Source organism: Taudactylus pleione, unplaced genomic scaffold (assembly GCF_031769625.1).
Source record: "Taudactylus pleione unplaced genomic scaffold, aTauple2 ptg001628l, whole genome shotgun sequence".
Taxonomy (NCBI): Eukaryota; Metazoa; Chordata; class Amphibia; order Anura; family Myobatrachidae; genus Taudactylus; species Taudactylus pleione.
The window spans coordinates 2034304-2050391 of NW_028286025.1; the positions used below are offsets into that span (position 1 = coordinate 2034304).

A 16088-nucleotide genomic window follows, 5' to 3' on the forward strand; every position below is an offset into this window, starting at 1 on the left:
GGAGGGAGGGAGGAAGAGGGCCCAGGACATGGGTGAGGAGGGAGGAAACAGGCCTTGGACATGAGCGAGGAGGGAGAGAGCACCCAGGACAGAAGGGCAAGGAGGGAGGACGAGGGCCCAGGACATGGGCAAGGAGAGAGGAAAAGGGCCCAGGACATGGTCGAGGAGGGAGATAGCACCCAGGACATTGGCAAGGAGAGAGCACCAAGGACAGAGGGGCAAGGAGGGAGGAAGAGAGCCCAGGACATGGGCGAGGAGAGAGGAAAATGGCCCAGGACATGGTCGAGGAGGGAGGTAGCACCCAGGACAGAAGGGCAAGGAGGAAGGAAGAGGGCTCATGACATGAGGAAAAAGAAAGAGGACCTAGGACATGGGTGAGGAGAGAGGAGGAGGGCCCAGGACTTGGGTGATGGGGGAAGAAGAGACTGCTCAGGAGGGAGGAAGAAGACATGTGAGAGGACCCAGTACGTGGGCGAGGAGGAAGTAAGAGGTCCAAGGACTTGGAACGAAGAGGGAAGTAGAGAGGGTCCAGGACATGGGTTAGAAGGGAGGAAGAAAGTTCAGGACATGGGCGAAGTACGGAGGAAGAGGACATAGGCAAGGAGTGAGGAAGAAGGTCAAGGACATGTGCAAGGAGGGAGGAAAAGGACATAGGCTAGGAGAGTGGAAGAAAACATGGGCGAGGAGAGTGAAGGGGAACATGGGCAAGAAGTGAGTGAAAGGGCCCAAGACATGGGCAAGTAGGGAGTGAGAGGGCCCAGGACATGGGCAAGTAGAGAGGGCCCAGGACATGGGCAAGTAGGGAGTGAGAGGACCCAGGACATGGGCAAGTAGAGAGTGAGAGGACCCAGGACATGGGCAAGTAGGTAGTGAAAGGACCCAGGACATGGGCAAGTAGGGAGTGAGGACCCAGGACCTGGGCAAGTAGGGAATGAGAGGGCCCAGGACATGGGAAAGTAGGGAATGAGAGGGCCCAGGACATGGGCAAGTAGGGAATGAGAGGGCCTAGGACATGGGCAAGTAGGGAGTGAGAGGGGCCAGGACATGGGCAATTAGGGAATGAGAGGGCCCAGGACATGGGCAAGTAGGGAGTGAGAGGGCCCAGGACATTGGCAAGTAGGGAATGAGAGGACCCAGGACATGGGCAAGTAGGGCCCTGTGTAGTAAAGTGGTTGTTCATCCAAATATCACCTGCAATTTTTTTCTATCTCTCTGACAACATGTGAAGCCAGGAGGGTCTAATTAGCAGGTAAAGGATTGGACAATATGGTTAACATGGTAGAAGGTGGTAATAAACCGATTGACCTTCCCTTCACCCATCGTTCCACATGACTGCTCTTCATTACATGGCGAATGGGAACTTGTGGACGGCCAAGAAACGTGAGGATCAGGGACTGCCGGAAGTCTACAATACAAAACTCACCTCTTCAGCATTGTTTCTGTAAATTAGCATAGTTGTGACGACTTGGAAAGTCCCAAGCATGAAACAGGATGCTTGTTTACAGGATATTTCTGTCGAAATATGATCTGAACTCTTGGACTATTCTAGATGTACCCTGTGAACAAAGAGGAGGTTGGAGTCAGGGAGGTGCCAAGATCTCGGCTGATTTCATCTGAATATCGTCAATAAATGTATTATTGTCAAGTGCAACGCTACATACTACTACCCTGTGTTAAGGTGTAAATACAGACTGCACACGGCGATGTGTACTGTAAAGCTATTTATGATCATTCAATAGGACCTGTGCCTGCCTAAGCTGCACGAATGCTGGGCATCTGAGAGGTTAGAGGGGAAACAAATGATGGTAGCACAGTTAACAGTCCCTTGCCTAGTGGTGAACAGGTGATGTAAGCCAGTGGTGGAGGCACAGGTGCACAAGTGATGCAAGCCAGTGGTGGAGGCACAGGTAAACAGGCGATGCAAGCCAGTCATGGAGGCACATGTGAACAGGCGATGCAAGCCAGTGGTGGAGGCACAGGTGAACAGGCGATGCAAGCCAGTGGTGGAGGCACAGGTGAACAGGCGATGCAAGCCATTGGTGGAGGCACAGGTGAACATGCGATGTAAGCCAGTGGTGGAGGCACAGGTGACCAGGCGATGTAAGCCAGTGGTGGAGGCACAGGTGACCAGGCGATGTAAGCCAGTAGTGGAGGCACAGGTGACCAGGCGATGTAAGCCAGTAGTGGAGGCACAGGTGAACATGCGATGTAAGCCAGTGGTGGAGGCACAGGTGAACAGGCGATGTAAGCCAGTGGTGGAGGCACAGGTGAACAGGCGATGCAAGCCAGTGGTGGAGGCACAGGTGAACAGGCGATGCAAGCCAGTGGTGGAGGCACAGGTGAACAGGCGATGTAAGCCAGTAGTGGAGGCACAGGTGACCAGGCGATGTAAGCCAGTAGTGGAGGCACAGGTGACCTGGCGATGTAAGCCAGTAGTGGAGGCACAGGTGACCTGGCGATGTAAGCCAGTAGTGGAGGCACAGGTGACCAGGCGATGTAAGCCAGTAGTGGAGGCACAGGTGACCAGGCGATGTAAGCCAGTAGTGGAGGCACAGGTGACCAGGCGATGTAAGCCAGTAGTGGAGGCACAGGTGACCTGGCGATGTAAGCCAGTAGTGGAGGCACAGGTGACCAGGCGATGTAAGCCAGTGGTGGAGGCACAGGTGACCAGGCGATGTAAGCCAGTGGTGGAGGCACAGGTGACCAGGCGATGTAAGCCTGTGCTGGAGGCACAGGTGACCAGGCGATGTAAGCCTGTGCTGGAGGCACAGGTGACCAGGCGATGTAAGCCAGTGGTGGAGGCACAGGTGACCAGGCGATGTAAGCCAGTGCTGGAGGCACAGGTGACCAGGCGATGTAAGCCTGTGCTGGAGGCACAGGTGACCAGGCCATGTAAGCCTGTGCTGGAGGCACAGGTGACCAGGCCATGTAAGCCAGTAGGGGAGGCACAGGTGACCAGGTGATGTAAGCCAGTGCTGGAGGCACAGGTGACCAGGCGATGTAATCCTGTGCTGGAGGCTAGTTGTTTGTTTCTTTGTTCCTAAGCAGCTGCCCATGTGGAAATAGGGTCTGATTCAGCATGGATCGCAAGTCTACAATTGCACGCACCCGCTCTCTGCAAAATTATGCAAATGATTGCGATCGCAATGTGACCGCTGCACGATATAAAGACGCATTACATATATCCGCAAGACATCGGAAACATTGAGTGAAATCGGACCCATACGCACGGCTGTGGTTGAGCTGACCCTGACTCACAAACTGCTAAACTTCCTGTCGCCATCTAGACTTCTGGCTGCGTATGCCATCGCAGGGGCTTATTATTCACGCCCCCGTAGCGGCGTTCAAACGCACAGGCTCGCCTGCGTTCCTTCGACCCCCCTCTCTACCACCAAACGGCACATGCTTTCAATCCTTTCTTGATGGCTCTGGGTATGCGCTGCGTTCACTTTCGTGATCGCAGCAGCCGGTTTGCGCATGCGCAATGTGGGGCCGGTTTGCACAGCGCAAACATCAACCGATGGCGTGCGTCCGCAGACTAGTGATCCAGACTGAATCAGGCCCATATTACAAGCATCTTCATGTATAAGAGAATGAATGGAGCTAAAAATAAACGAGAACAGATTCATCCAAATACCGTATGTTATTTTTGCAGGCCGCTCGCTGTCATGTTTGTAAAGGAGGCAGACAGAAAAAAAAATGAAGCAACACTAGGTCATGATTCCAAAATTAATCCTCAATTTTTAGTGCGAAAAGGTTGTGGGTGGGCCGAGGAAATAGCCCAAATTGGCTCCCCTTCAGTGATGAGCGTATTACTGCCTGGGGGATAAGGATTAGTGCTCCGGATTATGGAAATTGGCTACATGTAAATTATTTTTAGATGCAATAAATTAACCTTCTTGAATTTCAGGTATTTAAGGATAACTGTTGTCGGAGAGAGGTGCTCGCTCTTCAGATGTACTGCAGAAATGAGAACCGGGGCTGCAAGGAGCAAATCACACTAGGCAACCTACTGGTAAGATTCCGATCAAAGTTTTTGAAATTGCCGGGTGCTTTCATACCGATCGCAGCGTAGTTAGTCTGTTGGCCGCAGACACAGCGACCCAAGATTTTCCTACTAACAGGCCCTGATGTATAAAAAGCAAGTTCTGTATTTGTCATATGTTGTCAGTTTTGATATTTTGATAGGACAATTAGACTTGATATCTCGTAGACGAAGCGGCTGATTCTGAGTCGCAGGCAATGAGGCGGTAGCTTCTGGCAGCAGATTTACTACCTTATGCTAATCGGTTCAATGAATGCAAGGTACATGTGTCTGCAAGCAGAAACCCGCGACGCACATTGATTTGATGCCGGCCGCCACCGACGTCATCAATATTATCGCTACTTTCACCAGCCCCATATAGACGGGCATAAGCAATAATGTGTTGATTCGCTTCTGCGCATGCGCTTTGTGCAAAAGCACGACATCCGCGTCCGTGCTAAGAGACGCATCTTATTCAGAGCGTTTCTCTCTATCTTGTCTGACTTTTGGGGGCGGCTATGTTTGACTGGTCTGCGAAACAGTCTGTGGGGGGAATTCAATTACCAAAGTATAATTGATGCCAGGTGTCTATTCAGTTATCCTGCCGGCAGCTATAATTGGGTATTTTTTTCAGGACCTTAGCAAGTTCGGAAAAAAAAATCCCTGATTAAATAGCCTGTTTTCATGATGCCGGCAGCGAAAACACATAGATCCGTGAATTTATCAAGGACTCCAATGTGCTTTCACATGAAAATAGATATTCTTTCGTGTGCAAAAAAACGGGGGGCTAATTGAATTGCATGGAAAAAATTTTTTGTGAAAATAAAAATGCAATAAAAAACCTACAGTTTTTCGCACCCTAAATAATATCTGGGCTAATCCAATTCCCCCCTGTGTTGTGTAGGCTGAGAGGAAAGAAAATCCACGATTAAAATGCTGGGTTTCACATGCAATGTATATATATATAATATGTATATATTTTAATAACAGCACTTCTCTTGGTTGTCCTGTAAGAGACAGCTATTGCCCATTATTAAGCTAAAAGAAAGAGGCGACATTTGAGGCACTGGACGATGACCTTCGGAAGGGTTCAGTGTATCGTTATCAGTCTCCCCTAAATCGGATGCATTACAATACCGAGAATTGCGGCCTCTAGACTTACAGTCGTGACACTGAATCTGTTCTGTTGAGCTGCTGAGACATTACCAAGAAATAATGAATAGTTTTAACCTACATTCCCAGCGTCTATGGTAGATGTAGACAATTTGTGGTTCTTCTGGTGTTGTGCCACAAGCACTGTTGTCTTGCTGGGAGTTGTTGTTCAACCACAGGTGGCGAGGCACAGGTTGTCTTAACCTGATCTGTAACTATTTGCTAAGGCAGTGACGGAGAGCAAACTGTATTTAACCAGCTGTCCTCAGGGAGTCTGTTCTGCCAGCTGCATAATATTTACCCCCTTGTTCTGAAAAGACATAATTTTCCACAGGTCCCTAATTTGTAGGGACGGTTTCTCATCCTCGGAGCTGCAGGTTTGGCCCAAGGCTCGTCTGTGTCAGCTGCAGTAGGTGCCGTGGTATCACTGTCACAGTGAGAGAGGAGCCTCTGTAAGCTCTTTGCAGGAATCTAGTCAAATGTTAAGCTCAGTGTGACTGCAAGGCGGCAGCTTTGTGCTGTCACTATTAGGCAGGTGCTTCGATTTGCATTATAGAGAGCAAACAGGTCAGGGTCTCACTGGTGCATGTGGAGGGAACAATCGGGAGATGCAACAGGTGTGGCCCCCACACTGCTGGACCCAGAAAGATGGGAGCAGAGCACCATTTTGTAACACCAGATAACTAATGTCAGCGTCATAGAAATTTACATCCAGGAATGTCGCACTTATGGGGTAATTAGGATCAGGGCCTGTAACTAGCGTGGTGCGACCTGTGCCTTGGCGCAGGGCAGGGGGCGCTGTTCCAGCCTGTCAGTTTTCTGCTCATGATCATTCTCTCTTCCCTCTTATTTTATCCCCAGCATCTCCTGGCCTCCCCTATCTCTTCCCTGACCCTTCCCCATGAGGCCATGACCCTCTCTCAGGTGCCCTATATTATGTCCCTATTTATCCCCAGCATCTCCTGGCCTCCCCTATCTCTTCCCTGGCCCTTCCCCATGAGACCATGGCCCTCTCTCAGGTGCACTATATTATGTCCCTATTTATCCCCTGCATCTCCTGGCCTCCCCTATCTCTTCCCTGGCCCTTCCCCATGAGGCCATGGCCCTCTCTCAGGTGCACTATATTATGTCCCTATTTATTCCCAGCATCTCCTTGCCTCCCCTATCTCTTCCCTGGCCCTTCGCCATGAGGCCATGGCCCTCTCTCAGGTGCACTATATTATGTCCCTATTTATCCCCAGCATCTCCTGGCCTCCCCTATCTCTTCCCTGGCCCTTCCCCTTGAGGCCATGGCCCTCTCTCAGGTGCACTATATTATGTCCCTATTTATCCCCAGCATCTCCTGGCCTCCCCTATCTCTTCCCTGGCCCTTCCCCTTGAGGCCATGGCCCTCTCTCAGGTGCACTATATTATGTCCCTATTTATCCCGAGCATCTCCGAGTTACCTATGACAGAATCGCTATAGACGCGGTCCGCTTGACTCAGACTCGTGTGTGGTGCTAGAAATCCCATGAAGCATTCACAAAGCAAACTTGATTGCAACAACCTCTTCGCTAGCGTTCTTTTAATTTGGTTTGTGGCGTTTGGGACCCGTGTTTCGGATTCGATTCCCCTTCAGTGGCATAAAGTTACAGTTTGGCCCTCGGCCTCCATTCCTATGGGAGCGAGATTTCTGACGACCGTCTCTCTACAGCTGAATCCTCCATAAAAAAAAAATACATGCCTGGGGCACAGAGTCTGTGGGGAAATCAGGAAAGGAATTGATTGCATAAAAATGGTTTCTAGATGTAACAAGTATCTCTGTGATTAAACACAAATAAACGTGGTCTTCGATGCTTCTAAAACACTCATTTTCTGTGGACTTAAGACCAAAAGTAAAAAGAAACCTAAAATACATTCTATCGGTTCTTTTACCATTTTTTTTTAACGTTTATTTTTAATTACATGGGACATAAAGACAAATCAGTGTGTTCCTACCATCACAGAGTCCCTGTTTTGTACTAGAATGAAGTTATGGATACATGAGGTTAATGTTATCAAAGGAAATAACGAAGTCTGAATAGGATATAAAGACCTTGCTGAAAAGCACAGAAGGAAAACAGAAATAGGAAGAATGTCCGCACAAACTAATTCTAGTTGTCTGAAGGTGGAACCCCTCCATTGGGAAGAGCGCATCGGGGGGCTATTCAGAGCTGGATGCAAGTCGGCCACAATGGCATCCAGGAACTAAGGGTCTGATTCAGCAATGATCGCTATGGTGATCGCGGCTGCGTAATCGCACACAGTTCTGCTGCGAAATATGCTAATGTTTTCAACCGCTCAGCCAGCATAGAGACACTCCCTACTGCGTACACATCGGTAACATCGGACCCTCACGCACAATTACAGCAGCTCTGACCTGTCTCAGAAATTACTAACCTCATCGCACGCGAGTACACAAGCTGCGTAAGCTGTCGCAGTGGCTAATCTATGCACGCTCTTGCAACAGCGTTCTTACGGAGAGGCGCGCCTGAGTTTCTCCGACCACTCCCCCGTCACCACCACCAAACGCTCACGGCCTGTCAATCACTCTGCGATGGCTTTCTATCTGCGTGCGTGATCGCAGTGCGATCGCCATGCTGTCGCTGCTGCGCATGGGCACTCTGGTGCATGTGCAGTACGCACCATCGGCCCATCTGCATTCGCGGTTGCGATATGCGATCCGTACTGAATCAGGTCCTAAATGCAGATATTCGCCTGTACTCACCTGTGCGATCGCGCCGCCCCTCTCCATACGCTTGCTTAAATAGCTGTTAAATGGATCAGGCCATGATTGCACAGCCCCGACCTTGGTGCAAGCTATGCACCTTACAGATGGATACCCGGGTAAGCCCAACTCGACACCGGCTCCGACACGCGTGCGGTGTTAAAAAATCCCAACGTCCGTCCACAAAGCAGACTTGCTCGCAGCTCTGCGTCAGACCCCTAGTGTTACGCAGGTGTAGTCTATCTGTAATTTCCATCACACTTTGCAGCTGGTGGTCATGTTAAACGTCAGCCTCCAATCTGATGCTCCTGAATTTAAATCCCTGCTAAAATATGGAGTAGAGTAGGATTCGTAGGTGACTAAATCCTCTTTTTTGTTTCCAGATTCATCTAAAGAGTGACTGTCAGTTTGAAGAACTTTCATGTCCTCGTGCAGACTGCAAAGAAAAAGTTATTCGTAAGGATCTCAGTGACCACATAGAGAAGTCGTGTAAATACAGAGAGACGCCGTGCCAGTACTGCAAAAGCCAGGTGCCGCTAGTAGAAATGCAGGTAATCTTATTATTACACAGTGGATGCCTGGTACTTCATCGTTATATCATGTCTGTAACGTTACTTGTACCGAGACCACTTATCCCATTCCTCCTAATTGGGATAAGGTAGACCCGCCTCCGATGCATGCAAACGCTGAGCCTCATTTACCAACGAGTTTTATCATTCACTACGAGTGATGAAACTTGTTGCATATGATAATGGTGCTCCAGCCAATCAGCTCCCAACTGTCACCTAGAAACACCCATGTTTTGAAACTCCTCCCCTTTTGCAGCCCACAAACATGTGGGACCATTGGGAGGCATGACTTATCGTACAGTGTTGACGATGCGCATGGTAAAAGTCCAACGAGCTTCAGCCTACTTTAATCTTTTGTTTGTTTGTTTTATACTGTTTCATTTAGTTACATTTAGGTAAGGAATTCATCATTGGTGGTGATGTGCCTGCTTTTCTTACCTGTGTCCCTTCTCTGTGTTACTACATTGGTTATATTGCACTTAGCTGTGCACTTTACAACAAAAATGCAACTGCACAGGTGGAAAAGGTGCATAAATATATATAGAGAGGGGGCTGAGCTTCCAGGTCCCCCGAACAGCCGGAGAATCTAAATGTTTGCTGGAGGATCAGGCTGCGACCCCGGATCTGTCGCTAGATAATGCCGTTGTTTTACAGCAAGAGTGAAATAGTCGTCTCTGAGCCTGATTCAGACCCGCTCGCAAGCGGGTCAATGGCCGAGCAGTGCGCACGAGCGAGCCCCGTAGCGAGTGAGAAATTCACTCGCTCCGGGGCTCGCAGCAAAACGGGGCGGCTGTCGATGTTGATCGACAGCTCGGGGCTGGACAAACTGAGGCGTTCCCAAAGGAACGCCTGCCGTTTGAGGGCGGCCCTACTGACATCACTAGTGATGTCAGTAGTGAGCTTCCGGCTCTATTAGAGCAGGAAGCTCACTGGGGCTTGCGGCAGACGAGACCCTACCACAAGGGTCTCGTCACAAGCCCGAGGGTTGCGACCATCGCGACAATCACCTGGATGCTCGCTAAAGCTGTGGGTGGTCACCCACAGCTTAGCGAGCGGCCAGGAGGCCGGCTCCATAAAAAAAAAAACAGCCCGTATTCAGAGCGAGCGTCCGGCTCTGAATCAGGGCCTCTGTATGTTCTTACTGCTGTTTTACACTTTGTTGGTCCCTGTTATAGCAGCAGCCAGTGTGTTGTAGCATCATTTTTCGATACGGATGTTGATTTTGTTCGTGGCGCCACCTGTCCTGTAAATGGTCCTGTCTGCTGCGATAAGTGACGATAGAAAATCTTGTTCCGTCAGCTTAATTATAACAATTATGATTCTGAACTCCCAGAGATCCAAGAGGGCAGCGGTAATAGTGCGCAAAACTCACATACGCAGACGGATATGAAAATTATATAACATTTTTTTTTATATATATATATTTATCTTAGAAAAGTGCTTTATTGAATTAGTAAAGTTATTTTTCCCCTGTAAGTGTGCATTGCCATCGACATCCCGAATTGGCAATAAAAGCATTATCTCCACAATCCTTCTTATATAGGCAGCACGGAGAAGCTGTCGCCATAGTGAAGCGCTAGGCCATGTACAGCCCTCCTCCTCCTACATGTATAACCCCCTGCAGTGCCCGCATGTGATTGGGCATGGGGAGCAGGCAAATGGCTCCCGCGCTCTGCCGTAAGCACAAACGTGACAACAGTCAGGACGGCGGTACAGCCTGCTCGTGTTAGGACTATCCCACCTAAGGGCCGTATTCAATTTGAGGCGAAAAGTCAGTTTCCGCGTGTTTTTGGCAGAAACTTTTCGCCGATGATGTAATTTTCGCCTGTTTGACTTTTACCCCGTATTCAATTTAAAAGACTTTCCGCCTAGGTGGAAAGGCAATGCAATGTAATAGGCGGAAAAGTTTCGCCTATGAATGGGTGGTGGAAAAAAGTGCAGAATTGGGGTTTTGGGGTGTAACGTTGCGGGAATCCCCCTGCAGCCTTCAGACAGTCCCCCAAAGGTAATCTGTATCAAAAAATGTTTAAAAAAAATACTTAAGGACACCCCAAAAAATGACTTTTAAAAAGGGGGCGAAACAAAAAAAATGGTGGAGTACAAACTTAAAAACTAGCGAACTTGACTCTGGGGGGGTCCCCAAATATTCCCCAAGTGTTGTTTGGATTGCAGGTGTTTGCGGCAGGTGAATTCTTCACGAGTTTTCAACTTTAGCAACTTTTAAATATGCTGGTCCCCATTTTCAAGTACCCCAAATTTGCTGGGATAAGTTATTTTTTGGAAAAAAATACTCCTGAATACTATTCTTCACCACGTATAGAAAAACGCTATTTAGCAGCTATTGAGCCCGTTTAAAATCACCAAATACCTTCAGCAAGCCAAATCGGGGGGTTCCAAAGAGAACCCCCATGTCAGAGCATCTTTTGGGGAGTGTCGGGCTGAATTCCCCAAAAATGACAGTACTTTCTGCCTGTTTCAGTTTCGCCTGTTTTCCCATTTTCGCGTACTTCAATATTGAATACGGGGTAAAGCAGGCACGGCTGCGATACTTTTCCGCCTGCAGAACAGGCGAAGCAGGCGGAAAGTCCGGGCCACGAAAAAGTATCGCGGCTCGGCCTTAATTGGGACAGTTGTGAGGTATAGTAGAGTGGCAGGTGGTCACTTTTTGAAGGCAGTCTATTGACCTCTTTTAGCAATGACTAAACATCATTGGATTATCTATTTGCAATTCTGAATTCCTGTTCAATACTGTAAATATGTCAGAACAATAAAATACACCCGTGTCTTCAAGCCATTGCCTGCACATTTCTACGCTGTTTAAACCACGTCCATTTCTGTGTTTTGCAGAAGCATGAGGACCTGGACTGTCCCTCCGTCGTGGTTTCCTGCCCTCATAAGTGTAGCGTAAAAAGTTTGTTGAGAAGTGAGGTAAGCCCATTGCCTCATAATGTTTATTGCTATGGAGCTTGTACTGTATACCTCTGTTTGTTTGTGCTTTGTACACTTCTATGCACATTGCCTACAAGGAGACAGAAAGCACCGTTCTTGAAAAAAAAACTTGAGCGAAGAGCCAGCAACTATTGCTCAATACAGTAGCAGAGGTGCCAACCCTTATCACACTTGTCGAAAAACCCCTATTTTGTCATCTCTGCTTATTTCTTATGGGAAATGATTTTAAAAACGTTTCACAAAGATATACGCAAGACTTGGATGAGATTGTCAGCATTACGGATTATTCGGATAATTTATTTATATAGCTCCACCAATGACGCAGGGCTGTGCAGAGAGGATAGTTGTCCAAAAAGTGTTTTATTGAAGCCAAATACATGAGCAAAACAAATGGCAACAACTGTGTACAGCCTACTCTGTACGAGAGAGTATTTGTCATTCGCGTCTGTCTCTGAGAATTTAGGGCTTGATTCATAGATGTACGTTCATCCGAGGTTGAACGTACATCTCCGATGGTTAGGGGTCTGCATCTGTGCAGGAACCGTTCTGCGATTTCACTCGCAGATCCCCCCCCCCACCCTAAGCCACAGCATGTTTGATCTGGGGAGTGTCTGGTCACCGTTACCAGAAACGGGTGCCTGTAGCCCTGGTTTTCCGGGAGGAAGGAGACCAGGGTCTGCCTCTTGCGTGGCCAGGCTGCGGGAAGCTTCAACTCCTGCAGACTGACCAAAGGAGCAGTGCTGGGATGGCAAATGCAGCAAGGAAGTGTCTGACCCCTATTTCTGTATTTGCATCTAAGATGGACGGATATGTACAGCCGCTTGTGTGCAACTCTGCAAATCCGTCCATCACTGGATCAGGCTCTTAGACTGTAAGCTCCAATGGGACAAACTCACACAAAGGTGCATTTTTAGTCAACAGCCTACAGCGTGTTTTCCATATGTGGGATTAAAGCGGAACACCCATAGGAAACCTGTGCATACATTGGGAGAACATACAAACTCCACATCGATAGGGCCACGGTTGGTAATTGAGCTCATGGCCCCAGTGCTGTGGGGCAGCAATGCTAACCACATAAGACAAACTAAAGGCATCCTAACAGTCCAGGTTCTAAGGATATCCATGCTTTGGAGCACATTTTTATGTAGCCGTCTGTGCTCAAGCATGGATTTCTGTAAAACCTGGACTGTTAGAGTTCCTTGAGGACCGAGTTTGGGAAACCCTGACATAGGATCTTCCTAACATAGCAGGGGCACATGGGGAACCTGTTTACCTACACACCGCATACTTCCCGCAGCCGGTGCAGAGTTGAACGCAAAGTCGGACGTAATGGCTCTAGCATTGAACTAAATGTGTTTACTGGCCCATGCGGAGTGTCGTGCGCATCTCTGCGGCTGGGGACGCTCCTACCCGTGCGCTTTGATGCGGAAACACACCTCTGCAGAGCCTGCAGTTTCAGTCAACATGCCCCTGTTTGAACGTAGTTTACAAGAGAATGCCATACTACAGCCCAGTTACTCCGACACACACATTCACAAGTGTGCCAGAGACGCGTTCGACTCATATACGCCTGATTCCGGAGCGAGCGCAGTGCGAAAACACGCAAGGTGCGTCCGCAAACTGACTTATGTTGAACCGTGCTGCAGCCCCCTTGTCTGTAACTCCAGAAGGACACTTTAGGGAGCTTCCTGAAATGACCGATAACAGAGAATAATAGCTTTCACGCTGCTGCTTCGTTTATACAGCTACATCTCATGGCCGTTTTGACAACTATATTGGGGCACGTTGTGAGGTGCCTTTTTTTTATTGGATAAGCTTTTATTTTGTGTTTAGTGGCCCTTTAACCCCTTTGATCTATTATAGCTTTTAAAGTAATGTTTGCCAAAGCCACCTGCAATAACTCTATAAACACTTCATTAATTGCCAAGGATGTTAGTTTGGTTTCTGAAGATGTAATTGTTACACAAAAGGGTAGATATGCTAATGCTTCTATAAAGGAAAAGTGGGTGTGTTCTCCACAGCCACCAATCAGCTTCTAGCTCTCATTTATGTAGTGCATTGTATAAATTGATAGCTGGGGTCTGATTGGTTGTTATGGGGCAACACCTTCACTTTTCTTTTTGTAGGAATTTTAGTAAATCTACCCCAAAGTGTAAAAACAGGATATTAAAACTGGCGATTGGAAAAATGTGCTGTGACCTTCAGCAGCCAATCTGATATTTGCCTTTATTTAACAATCTGTAAAAAATAAGTGGAATACAATTTGTTTGCTCTGGGTTACAGTTCCTTATCCGTGTGCATCAGTTTTGGAAAAATGTCTTCCAGTTTGCGTTTTGAATGCGGAATTAATGCCCTTTGCCTGAAATAAAATTAATTTTAACTTGGCCGAACAGCAAAACTGTGGCAGGGCATGCTGGAATGTGTAGTTCCACAGCAGCTGGAGTGCCACAGGTCGCTTACCCCTGTTTTACATCATAGATCAAAGGCCCGGGGGCTATTCTTTTGGGTCGTTGACATCAGCTGATCAGTAATAACGGGCATGATAAAATTTCACCAAGACTCTTACACTCTTTTTTTTTTAATATGCTTTTTACACAATAATCCCTTTAACAGTGAACTGTGTCATTGACGCCCTTGCGTTCTAAATTTAAATCTGGTATGATCTATTTCCCATGTGCTAACACACCCTTCCTATACATTGGATTGCATTGGTTAAAAAGGGAAGGCGTATTATAAACGCAATAAAAACAAATGCTAAACCCCTGTCTGAGGCCCATTTTCTCAGCTCGGGAATGAACGAGCACTAACCATCAAGGTTTGCGGAATGGATGTAATGAGGACAATAAAAGTTTTATGAACTTTATTGAAAGGGTTAATAGGAGTAATAGTGATGTCATTGAGGTATGAGGCACAGAATTCCCAAGTACTGATGTGCTGCGTACTCTCAAACTCAGGAGCTCATTCAGACCCGCTCGCTAGATGTGTTCGCTCGCACCCAGCATATGCAAATATGTGAAGGCAGGCGATCGCACAGCAAAGGTATTAGCACGCCCACTATGTCTTGGCGTGCGATCGCTCTATGTATGCAGACGCCCACCAGCCTGTCTTAAGATGCGCACTTGCGCACGTCATCTCCAGTAAGTGAATGCGACCATTGGTACATCGGTTACCATCGGATGCGCTCGCAGCGCTTGTGGTTGACCATACCCTGCTGCAAGCACTGCGATCACTTCAGTGTAAAATCCAGCCAGGTAACGTGTACTATGACACTGCCTCTTATTTCTGCACGCCTCTGAAATGGCGTTAAGACGCTCAGGCACACCTCCACTCCCCCGTTATTAATGGCCAGCCCCTGTTACCCACTCTGCTGGGCCGCCTATGCGCAGCGAGCGAACACTTCCCGATCTCTCGCAGTGGTTCGCTCACGCGCACTGCGATGTGTACACATGCGCAGATTGCGAAAATTGACCAACTGCGAGCGAACGCATCCTAGCGAGCGGGTCTGAATCAGCTCCTCAGTCCTCAAGGCATCCTAGCAGCCCAGGTTTTAAGAATATCCATGGTTGAGCACAGAAAGTTAAATCAAATTGACTGAGGTATTCAGTCACATGGGCCTAAGCATGGTTATGCTCAAAACCTTGACCGAGTTTGGGAACCTTTGGCGTAGATGTGGTTCAATGAAATGAATGAATCTTTGTAAATCAGGTTGGTATACAGATGTGTTCTTGGTGCACCATGTCCCTTGTGACTCTGCTAGCGCTAGGCGTAATATTTGCTTTTTTTTGTCCAAAATGTGTCTTTTTTGCAATGTGATGCGACTAGGACTCACCAGGAGGCTGCACTGATTAATTTGATAATCAACACTTGTATATCTGTGTGCGACCGAGTCTCTGAATCTGTATACAAAGTGCCACGATGCTGTGGGAGATTTTCGGCGCCAATGCTTATGCCAAGAATAACTTCAGTGAAATAATCGCCAATGTAACTGGTCTCATTTTCTTTGTTCACTGACATTAAATTGCTTAAATGCAGATTCTTCCAATTACCTGTTCAACCTTCAGTTTCTGTTCTACATAACAAGTCGCGTCAATCTTTCAAGGCTTTTCTGTTTCATGCAAATGACAATATTTCCAAATAGCGCAGTGCAATTTTTAGATATTAAGTGTACGTTATAGAAATGTTAATTGTCTCTGTCACTAGTTAAAGGTAATGGGGAATATTTATGAAATTTGGTACACCTTTAACCATCCAAAAATGTACTAGAAGTCATAGCAAACCGCACAGTTTCTAGCTGTCATTTTTCTTGTAGAACACCTTTCTTTGTAAATAAGTTGTACGGCAGTTTTCATAAATGTCTCCCAAGTGTGACAAACCTCACGTCTTTGTCTTGTGTTCATCCTCTGTCTCTTGTAATTAAAAGATGCTGTTTTAAGTAGATTTCCAGCACAGAGAGAAATGAGCATTTAACTTGCAGAAGTTGTTACTTCTGGGAAATGCGATTATATTAGAACACTTTTAAACCCTTGGGTCCCATAGCAATACTGTGACAGAAATCCCAGCACTGCTACAAAATCCTCAGTGGCAAATGCGGGGACTATAGGGTCTGCCATGTAAAATGTGTTCCCGGAAGTGACAACTGTGGTAAGGG

At 47.6% G+C, this 16088-nt stretch overlaps 1 protein-coding gene across 3 annotated transcripts in view; it reads left to right on the plus strand.

Annotated features, from left to right (window-relative positions):
• Nucleotides 1-16088, plus strand: part of TRAF3 (TNF receptor associated factor 3) — a 120320-nt gene that overhangs the window by 87455 nt on the left and 16777 nt on the right. For all 3 annotated transcript variants that reach the window (XM_088464310.1, XM_088464307.1, XM_088464309.1), the window contains exons 4-6: nt 3911-4015; nt 8306-8473; nt 11339-11419. In XM_088464310.1, coding sequence (XP_088320436.1) covers nt 3911-4015; nt 8306-8473; nt 11339-11419 — 354 coding nt within the window. The remainder of the gene's footprint in view (nt 1-3910; nt 4016-8305; nt 8474-11338; nt 11420-16088) is intronic.